The sequence below is a fragment of the Micrasema longulum genome, unplaced genomic scaffold (assembly GCF_059751315.1).
Source record: "Micrasema longulum isolate JH-2025_06_02 unplaced genomic scaffold, ASM5975131v1 h1tg000037l, whole genome shotgun sequence".
Lineage (NCBI taxonomy): Eukaryota > Metazoa > Arthropoda > Insecta > Trichoptera > Brachycentridae > Micrasema > Micrasema longulum.
Genome location: NW_028277244.1, coordinates 634,506 through 646,042, shown reverse-complemented (window position 1 = coordinate 646,042; position 11,537 = coordinate 634,506). Strand labels below are relative to the sequence as shown.

Genomic DNA, 11,537 nt, shown 5'->3' with positions numbered 1-11,537 from the left:
GAATATCTATATTGCTTCGATTCTTCCATCCGTTGACGTTTTTGAAGTTAAAGAGCTAAAACCTTTATTGTTGCGGGTGAAATTCATATGATTGAAATATTTCACCTACATACTAGGCAACGCCTGAAAATATTTTTCAATTTATATACTTCTTCTTGGACCAGGTTGATAAATCAACAGTTTTTTGAGTTTGTCAAACTCAAAAGATTGTTCTGTTTATTTTGTTAAGTATGTATTTCTTTTTTTTCATTCCTTTATAAATTACATTAAAAAGTTGTTTTCTGATAGGTATGTATAAGTATTCTCCTTTTTTTATACCTTATTCGAAGAAAAAAATATGTATTAGAAATAATCAAAATAAAAATCATTTGTATATTTAAGGCGATTTATTTAAGAGTTTTTTATTTGAGTAGGTAATGGAAAAATACTAGGAAATTAAAAATAATTCCGGTCATGATGTGAAAGTATCTTCGATGTCTGTTTCTATAGTCAAAACCTCAAGTGATCCCTTTTTTAGTATGGTACGGATCAGGGTTTCGGCAAGAACCGCTTGTGTGGCTTCCATCCTGCGGAGTTTCTTGGCTATGCAGACACCAACAGCTTCATATTCCTCCACCTGCTGCAGCCTTTTACTTTCAGCGGGAGTTGGAACGCCCTTCCTCAAATGCGCAAGACTTCCAACTTTATCATGTTTTGGAGATTCTGCCTGTTGAAAAAAAAGTCTGAAATCTTCCTCTGTGTTTGAACACATAATATATGAGTATATCTTAAATTTCTGTATATTATTTTTTATTATTATTATTGCCTTCTATCCTTCCAACTTTGACATAGGACTCTTAGACCTCCATATATCCTCCATTCAAAAGTTATATTTGTTACATTTGAAAAGTTACATATGACAAAAATCCAAGACGCGCTGTAAAAATTTATTAATAATCTAGTAAAATTACATTTGATTGTATAAATTGCATCTATCTTAACATAAATTTTATTAAAATTAACCTTATATGAATTCTAATAAACTGCTTTAATAACATATAATGAAAACTAAATTTTGGTCTATTTACAATTTTTAATTTGTCTTTTGTGACTATTGGTGTTCACATATAATTGGTGAAAGATGTTTAATGTTATTATTTTATATTTTATAAATTGTATTTATATTGTGATATATTTTACTGTTTGTGAACTAAAAATAAAAATAAAAATAAAAGACAGTCAAAACACAAGCAAACAAAGTGATTACTCATGTTATTTTGAAAAGTTTTTTTGCTACATAACCAGCCAGCAGCGAGGAGGCCCAAATAAAGTGATAAATTACAACAACAACACCCAGTCTTTCAAAAATTTCATCTTAATTATCGTGTGTCACCGGGAATGGAACCCGCAACTCTCGTACGTGAGGCAAGCGTCGCTGGTATGTCTTTTAACAACAGGGGCCGACAAGAAGTTTTAAAATATGTTTATGAAACGAGGAAGTTCAGCCCTACGGGAAATTGGATATAAAAATGTATTAGAAAAAGTTCAATAGTTTAAAAAAATAAAATGTTAATAGACTATTAAACTAAGCCAAAAATATTTTTTTTAATTTTACTTTTCTATTTTTTTAATGTATCGTATTATTAGCGCTATGATTATTTAAAGTTTTGTTTTTTGAAATTACTCCGCGTGTGACGTATCAAGTTCACTTTTCTTCTTCTCGATGAGTTCTGCTGATTGTTCTACCGGAAATTTATTACGACTTTATCATCATCATCATCATTGGTTGATTTGGAAGAATTAGTAACGTTATGCAAAGTAGTTCAATTTCATTAAAATGGTTTTTATATTATTTTTCATACTTTTTAAGAAACTTTGTGCCCAAATTTTAACCGCGCGTAAAAATACATTTTTATATCCAATTTTCTAGAGGGCTCAACTTCCTCAATCCTAAATTATATTATTGTGTACATAAAATATATATTTTTATTTTATTTGTTTATTTTAAACGCCCTAGCGGGTTATTACATTATAAAAAATACACGTATATGGTAATTATAAACTTTAAACTACACAGTGATATCGAGTACAAAATAAATTAATACAAAAACTCAATTCAGTTGAAAGAAATTGAAATAAATAAAACAAAAAAAAAAACAATGGGGACTCAAAGACATAATGGCTAAATGACCCTATAAATTATTCTATCATCAATAAAAGTATTTTTTAAATTTGGATATTGAACAGCAAAATATATCAATAAAGCTAATTTCTTATGTAGTCTCTGAATAGGTGAGTGTATATAACAATAACTACTAGATTTGTTTATATAAAATAGCGTTTTGTTAGTCTGACGGGTCGAGTTACCTATATCTATAAGTATCTGGATGTCAAAAATAAAATATAAAAAATAAGGAATATTTTTAAAAAAAAATATTTATAGATGACAACCATGAAGTTTCGCATAAATAAATTGTCTATGTTTTTATGAATGTATGTATGTGTATGCGCATGGGTGTATGTACGTGTGTGTGTATGTACATGTCTATATATGTGTATATTTATATATACATGTGTGTATATGTGTGTATGTCTGTATGTATATGAATCAAAATGTGTATCCGAATAAGTTTATATTTTGTTTGTCTGTGCTCTATATTAATTTGTTAACTATTATAATATATAAAAATGTAATTGCCTAGCTTGGAACGGGGTATGTACCCTTGTTAGCTGGGCAAAGTGAATATGGAATTGTATTTTAATAAAGAGTGTGAATAAATAAATAAATAAAAAAATAATACATGTTTGTGGTTTCTTACCCATTCAAAACTATCGTCTTCTTCACAATGTGATCTATATTTTCCTTTCCGATGCCCAATACTTTCAGAATCTTTAAACAAGAAATCAAACAAATCAAAATACCATAAATTAGGCACGTGATCAGGGTCATTTTTAACTCTATGGTGCTCTTTTCGGTGGGCTCCGCGAATACTTTGTATTTTTTTTACAACCCATTCGTGCGTAGCTCCGGGGTAGCTTTTCTTCGAATAATTCACCAGTTCCTCGTAAGCTTCGGCCTTCAGCTCTTTGTTCCTGTATTCCGGGCACTTAACCTTCCACAGGCAAGGGGACAACTCGTATAACTTGATAAATCCCGTCAGGAATTCTTTGTCTAAGTAGCGAATGTCCATTTTGTTTTAGTGACAGTTGGCGTGGCGCGGAACGTTGAACGCGACGCACCTAGAGTGGCAAGTGCCGCTTCGTGAATGCCGAATGTTTCCGAGCGCTTCCGAGTGCAGGCAACACCGATCTACGTACATATTATGTACGGCGAACCGCGATGTCCGCGCCGCCAGTTTGCTGGGTTGTCGTTCATTTGCATCGGTTGAAAGATGTTATTTGTAAAATTTAAAGGTAAGAGGAAATGCGATCTGACTGTTCTTCATACAAACGTATTCCCGTATGTTCTCCTCGGATTATGGCATAAGAGCAATAATTTTTACACACTATATTTACCATTGGCGCGTCCCTATCGTTTTGATTTTTTGATGAATTGTTTCCTATGAGAGCTAGGACAATCTAACATATTATATAACTTTTTAAAGTGAAGCCAGGGCCTCAATTATGAACACTATCTTCATCTATACATATGAACACGGTATACTTATCTTCTGTACAATCTGTATCGTCCTCGGAATGTTCTACCTACTTGTCATCCCGATATCATAATATGATCGAAACGAACCAATGAATGACTGCAAAATTTTTAAATAGTTCTCATTTATATTTTAAACAGGCTTCTGTGATAGAAAGTGCCCACTTCGAAACGATTATGAACACCAATAAATCCCAATTAAATCAAAAAATGCCCGCTTGAACCTGATTTTTAAAGACTTTTGACACTTGCCACGACGATATGCTTAACTCTGTATTTATCTACCGAGTGATTGCAAAGCCGGCTCCTTTAACGGCGCGATACGTACACTCCAGAAGATAGTAAAACAGACGGAAAAAATGTAAGGACTAATTATTTTTTTATAGTGACGACTTTCCTACCCTTTCTTACCCTTATGCATATGTTAATAGGGCAGAATATAGCCACATTATTTTTCGCATCTAGCCACTCGTTTCCGAATCTGAAATCAAAGTTAACTTATTTCTCTCTTATATTTAAAATAGGATTTTAAGAAAAAAGGTGCCAACCTCAAAACGATATAAAAATTGAGTAGATCGTAATAAAAGGAAAAATTACTCTACGGACCAAAAATTTGTCACTTTTAATGCGTAGATAAACGTATCGCGGGGTTATAGACCCGTCGGTATAAACCAATGTACTTACATTAAAACTTGATTGTGGGGGATCGGTAGTATATCTTAGTAGTCGGTCAGGAGACTTTTATCTTCAACCATGACGTCATACTGAAGCGATGTCATTTTAGAGCGTAGATATGTGTACCGCGGCGTACGCTTTCCCTTGATTCATATCGATGTACCTACCCGAAACTTGAAGGTGTGGGGTCGGTAGTATATCTTTAACATCGCTAGACGGAATTTATCTTCAACTATACCGTCAAGGTGAAGGTATGACGTCTTTATCTTCCCATCATAATCGAGGACCAGGGCCCGTATTTAGCAATAGGAAGTTAAGAAATGAAGTTTGAATGTTCATGTAAAATTGTAATCAAAACATGTTGATTTATCGGTTACCGACGAAAATACTTCGATTTTCTCATTATCATCGGGAACCTGTATGAAAACATAAACTCAGTTGACATTAACTGTATTTTTATAATAAAATGTATGTTATTGAATATTTATTTTATTTTATTTGTTCTAGTATAATTTATGTATTACTTTTTTTACATTAATGACAATGTTCAATAGGATGTCGTGTCCTGAGTCGAGGGAGACATTTGATTGACATATATAGATATATAGATTGATTATATATATATATATATATATGTCAATCAAATGTCTCCCTCGACTCAGGACATGACATCCTAGTTAACATTATCATATATATATATATATATATATGTATATATATATAAATATATATAAAAATATATATAGATATATTATAATATATTATAACATATATTATAATATATCCGTATAAATATATATATAGTTCTATTCTTTCAATTTTTAATTGTATATTTATTTTTTATTTGTTATGCATTATTGATTTTATTTTATATTATTTTGTACACTTGCCACACACTGCCTGACTCTTTTATGGCAAGTCAAACCTGAAGTTCCTTATTTTTATTTTTTTATGTATTGTCGACCTCGTGGTGTAATGGTCAGGGCGTTTGCCTACCATGCAAGAGGTCTCGGGTTTGATTCCCGACATGGTTGATATGAAATATTTATTTAAAAGGGTGTTTTCGCACTAGAATATTTCATGGTCCCAGGACTGGTACCTGAAGCGTAAGATTGTCATCTTACCTTAATGTAACCAATACAGTGCCCTATGCACCATTAGGTGCGGAATGATGATGATTGTTTTCATGCTTAATAAAGGTTTATTAAAAAGAAATAAAAAATGTTTTTAGATAATACATTATTTAAAGAGAAAATTCAATTTTACTTTACAGACAACTGAAGATAACCAAAAGTCATACTGAGAAGGTTCAGATATTATATTACTTTGATAAAATAGGAAGGGGAGGCTCGGGATAATATATAATGTAGTTACGAGTACAAATAATCAAGTAACGGCGTGTATTTAGCACGTCAATACGCGCTAAAAAAGCGTTCCCCACGCCCACGATAGCGTTCTGAATACCACCCCTAGGTATAAATATGTACATATGAATATGTAAGATATTGCCGTAAAATATAGTACTTTAGTTTTTGGGCCAAGGTGGAAGGTACCAGATACAAAAGAGAATATTATGAATACTGTACTGGTCTGTTACGAAGAGCTGGCGCGAACAATACTCGTACATTTAGGCGCTTAAGAGCCTTAAGCTCGGGTTTCCTAGGACAGCGGTGCCCGTATTTTAACGGCCGTAGTGAACATTAATGCGGTTGACAGCCGTCGTAACGGTGACTAGAGAGTGGTTTCCTATAAAAATGGTGTTGATAACACCGTTAAAAAATAAAACCACTCTCTAGTCACCACAACGACGGCTGTCCACCGCATCACCGTTCACTACGGCCGTTAAGATACGGGCACCGCTGTCCTAGGAAACCCTAGCTTTACACATTGCGCTTTTGTAGTATCTGTGAATAAGCGCATGGTATGAAATCGCACAGCATACGCATAATATGTATATAGTTGGTTAATTTATATGGCGCCGTTTTTGTGAAAATCACCAATTTATGTTATGTGCCATGAGGTGCTGAGTGGCACTTTGTAATGAGTCATTGAATCGCCTTTAATAATAATAATAATTATGGATAACATATATAGCGCCATTTCCGTAATATAATACCTCAAGGGCGCTTTACAAAGTGATTATATAAAGATATAAATTTAATTTTAACTTTTCAATTTAAGAAAAATAATGTACTTTGTCACAACATGCTAAGAATTTATTCAAATGATTTAGAGAACAAGTGGGTTTTAAGTTTCTTCCGAAACATCACTTCACTCTCACAGTTTCGGACTTTTGCTGGGAGATCATTCCATGCCGTAGTGCCTGCGACCGAAAATGCACGTTCGCCGAATTTAGTGCGCTGTTTGCATAGAGGTAAAATAACTTTTCCTTTCGACGTTGATGTAGCTGATCTAAGCGTAAGACGTCTGTCAGCTAGTTCATCTGGAATGCAGAGTTCCCTTAGATATTCTAGAGCAGAGTTGTGCAGTGACTTATACATAAGCCAACAGAGTTTGTATTCCACCTTCTGTGGAAAACGTAGCTAGTGCAATTTCCGAAGTGGTGGAGTGATATGACTGAACTTAGAGATTCCAAAAATAAGTCTCGCTGCGGCATTCAATACAGACTGTAGGCGAGTCATTTTATTCATTGGTAGACCTGCAAAACGCATTTATTAATTGACGGGCGGCATCAACTGGCAAATTTTTGCGTATGCATTTAATCTGTCTCAGCTGGTAAACGCATAAACTTATCGTTCTACCAATTTGAGCGTCAAGAAAAAGGTCAGAATTAAGGATGACTCCCTGTAGTTTAACGGTGGGTAAAGCGGTACTCCTTACACAGTCGTCAATAAAAGCAGCGTCGAAGATTAAATTTGTTTATTTCATTCACTTTTAGAAAACAACTAAAATGTCTCCAACTAGACTCGTTGGGTTGACTGTACTTATAACTAATCATATTTTAAATGGCGCATAAAATATATAAATATTTATGCCGTTGGAACGAATCCAACACACACGGCATCACCCAAAAAAGAAACATATTGATAACAGTGACCATGAAAACCTTCGCACCTATTTATAACACTTTCTTAACCCATTGTTTTTTTTCATATACACAACCCTTTAATCTAACCGACGTATTTTTTTATTTATTTATTTATTTAGTTCTATGTATTTACATAGTCTAATATATATTTACAACACAATATTTACATCTATACTTATTCTAACATTATTTATCACTATTATACACTTAAAATCCTAATTTATAATATTCACTGTTTCATATGTACATTTTCATTAATTATATTCACTATTTACACTATTTACTACCTAATATTTTTCACATATATACTTTTTACATTTCATTTTAAATATATTTATATTAATTTTATTTTTTATGCTTTCTGGCATTTCTTCAAACAGTTTTATTCCCTTGTACATAAGGCAGTTCTGGGACATTGCTTTTGATTTTTTTTTCCAGTCTTATATTTTTAGATCCTCTTGTTGCATAGTTATGAAAGAACTCATTATTTTTTAGTTTATCTTGAAAATATCTTGGAACTATTCCTTTAATAATTTTGTTTATTTCATTGGCAACATTGAATTTGATTCTTTGATCAATTGTCATGATATCTAGAAGTTGAATCATTTTCTTAACATTTGTTCGTCTCCCACATCTTAATATTATCCTCATCGCTTTGTTTTGTATTATTTGGAGTCTTTTTAGATCTCCTTCATTACTTAAATATAAAATACTGGAGCAATAATCAATGTGGGGAACGATAATACTTTTAAATATCAGCAGAGAGGTTTTAATGTCTAATTTATTTCTTATCCTTCCTAACAGGGATACCTTCTTTGCGATTTTCTTACTCGTATAGTCTGCATTTTTTGAAAAAGATAATTTAGAGTCAATCCAAACTCCTAGATATTTTATGCTTTCAACATTCTCAAGAACTTCTCCATCTAATTCAACACTGTGATCACTGTTAAAACAGCGTTTCTAACCCATTATCATACATTTTGTTTTTCTTACATTTAGTTTTAGCTTATTTGCTTTAAGCCATTTGGAGACTGTTTTTAATTCTGCATTTATTTTCCTTATTGCTGAATCATATTCGTTATCAGCTACATAAATTAAGGTATCATCTGCAAAAAGTCGAACTTGGCAATCAGACAATGTTAAAGTCATATCATTTATGTACAAAATAAACAATAGTGGTCCCAGAACAGATCCTTGTGGAACTCCCAAATCATTTTTTTGTTGATCTGACGTTTCATTATTAACCTTTGTCATTTGCATGCGATTGTTGAGGTAATTTTCAAACCATTTTATTTCCGTGTTTTTAATACCAATATTTTTTAATTTTTTAATGATTATATTTCGGTCAATAGTTTCGAACGCTCTTTTAAAATCTAAAAACACTGCAACTACATATTTATTTTTATCGATGTTCTCTTTCCAGTCATCTATAACAATATTAAGGGCCATTTCACATGAATTTTTAAACCTAAATCCCGATTGTTGATCACATAAAATATTATTTACATCTAAAAATTTTGTAAGCTGCATCTTTACTACTTTTTCCAGAACTTGTTCATATTTTGGTAGAGTATTTATAGGTCTAAAATCATCACATTTTTTTGGTTGTTTTATTTTTGGTATGGGAACTACTGTAGATATCTTCCACTTCTCCGGAAAAACTCCTGTTTTAAGTGATTCATTAATTATTTCTACAAAAGTTTTTCCAATTACAGCAAAAGCATCACACATCAAATTTATGGTTATTCCATCGGGACTTGCCTTGGATGTCATAGATTTTAGAATAGCGAGTAATTTTTGTTCACATATTTCTTCAAAAGCAAAGTCTTTATATAAATGCACATTATTATTTTGTTCTGCTTCTTCCACCGGAATACTCTCATTTATTTCAATTATGCTTTTTATATAGTAGGTGTTAAAACGATTTGCCAAGCTTCTGTCGTCTCCCAAGTCCTTTGGAAATTCTATATTTTCATCAATATTGGTAATTGGATAAACTTGGATAAATTTGGATAAACTTTATTATAACCTTTAAATTTACCATCCACGATCACCATCCAGCAGGGGCGAATCGTCAAAGTAAGCGATTATGCACAGCTTACCGTTATATTGGACTTTTAATAATAATAATTTATAGTAACTATGTTTATGGGAAAATAAATAAAGTAATTGTTATTTATTATAAATCACCGTTTATATCTTTCTACAAAAAAATGTCTATGAAGTGCGCCCAGCGCCAGCGCCTAGTCCATTCTCACTGAACGATGAAACTAGCCGATTACCTCAGCTTATTCTTCCATACAAAAAAGTACACTGTATTTTTCGTCTTTAACCCAAGTCGGCTTTTTTAGTACTTAAACAAACTTGCATAATACAAATATTTTTAGAAGATTCTCTATTTAGAAACTAGTATTTCGAACATTATTTCCGAAGGACTATTTTTCTTTGATGGGATACCGTTGACATATTATGTATCACATAAGACAGGTGGCGTTCGCAGTGGCCGTTTTAGGCATTATTCATTTTAAAAGAAATCGGCCAGTGTTCAAGTCTTGAGAGTACTGTCAATGACAGATCATGGAAATATCTGCGGAATGTCATTGTGGTATTTGTTAATAAACTTTTGTACAAGTTTAGTATTCTATTAAAATAGTGTAGAATAAAGCTACGTATATCGCGTGGTTAATAATAATTATTGTTTGAGTTGATTTTCACAGAACCACAAAAAAAATATTCATTTATAATTACATTACTTATATGTTATGTAAGTATTTATATGTAATACAAATTAATGAACATTTTTAATAGATTGCCTATAAAATAAATCACGGCTCGCCACTGCCATCCAGTAGAATTTAAATTGGTTTGTGTGAGTTTTGTGAACTCGCCAGCTCTTTTCATTCGATCTGTTCCTATACCGTATTTTAATTCAGATAGGGGACCAAATAAATCCAGGTAGAATACTCAACAATGCAACACGAGGGTAGAAATTAGAAACAGCTGTTCCCTTTTTTTTTATCACAACATCCCAATTTTATAGGGCAGTTATTTAAGACGCAACGTTCAGAAAATGGTAACTGTAATAGTAGGTACTTTCTTACACATGTTTGTAGCTTTGTAGGCATGTGCGAGAACTATTTTTTTTACATATTTTGGGTTAAAGTAACGTTTACACAAAGACAAATCAATATTTTCCACAATATTTTGAGTTTGTCCAAATTTTTGTAGGCAAGGACTGGATTCGACTCCCTGGGGAGCTGTTTATATTACCATATTACAACAGAGATGAAGAACATTTAAGAGAAGGTAATATAGAAGTCTAGGCATCTACAGGGCTTATGACCTGTCAATGGCTGGTTTAAGTGGCCACTTTACACACTGTAACATTCACCATTCTGCCTATATTTGAACATCGATAGCTTTTCGATTCTTTCATCTGTTGATGTTTGTGAAGTTAAAGAGCTGAAACCTTTATTTATGCGGGTGAGATTCATTTAATTGAATTATTTCAGGTCATAAGCCCTGTAGATGCCTAGACTTCTATATTACCTTCTCTTAAATGTTCTTCATCTCTGTTGTAATATGTCAACAATATTATCCAGTCCCAGCATCGAACTTATAGTATTGAATAATAATATTTGGCTGATGTATACTTAAACTTACATTCTAACTTAACCAAAGTGACATATTATATTTTCTGATTTAAAATTGAGGATATGGTAATCTAAAGAAGTGAGATTTTAGTTGGGATCTGAACTGATTGGGACGGTCGATGATTCGTAAGTTTGAAGGCAATTGGTTCCAGGCAGAGGAGCCGGCAACGGCAAAAGCACGATCTCCAAATCTAGTGTTCGGGAGCGCTGGATTTCAACAAGTTTTGTCCTCATGTGAATAGAATTCTTGAGGACAGGACAATGGCCTAATAGCACCGCGCGCAGCTGCATTGTTCTCGTGTAAACACGCCCGGACAGGACAGTAAAATAATAGCCACTTGGACAATGTTTTTAATATGTCCAAATGTTTACAAACTCGCTGGATTTTCTCCCTTTAAACAGCCAACGACAGGTCATAAGCTTTATAAATGTCTAGACTTCCATATTCCCTTCTCAAAAATGATTTCCCTCTCTGTTGTAACAAATAATAGCCACTTGTTCAGCGCGTGCATGTGAAGTAAAGGAG

At 32.7% G+C, this 11,537-nt stretch overlaps 1 protein-coding gene across 1 annotated transcript; it reads right to left on the bottom strand.

Annotated features, from left to right (window-relative positions):
- Positions 1 to 380: 380 nt before the first annotated feature.
- Positions 381 to 3,231, bottom strand: LOC148285397 (uncharacterized). The gene is made up of 2 exons (XM_088225422.1): positions 2,799 to 3,231; positions 381 to 706 (listed from the first exon to the last, which is right to left on the bottom strand). The coding sequence occupies exons 1-2, from the start codon at positions 3,168 to 3,170 to the stop codon at positions 452 to 454; spliced, it is 627 nt and encodes a 208-aa protein (XP_088081548.1). The 5' UTR covers positions 3,171 to 3,231; the 3' UTR covers positions 381 to 451.
- Positions 3,232 to 11,537: the final 8,306 nt, after the last annotated feature.

Excerpts from the sequence above, each read along its gene's own strand:
- LOC148285397 (XM_088225422.1), bottom strand. The coding sequence starts at position 3,170 with ATGGACATTCGCTACTTAGACAAAGAATTCCTGACGGGATTTATCAAG. Across the intron at positions 707-2,798 it reads AAGACGATAGTTTTGAATGG|GCAGAATCTCCAAAACATGA; the intron begins GTAAGAAACCAC and ends TTTTTTCAACAG.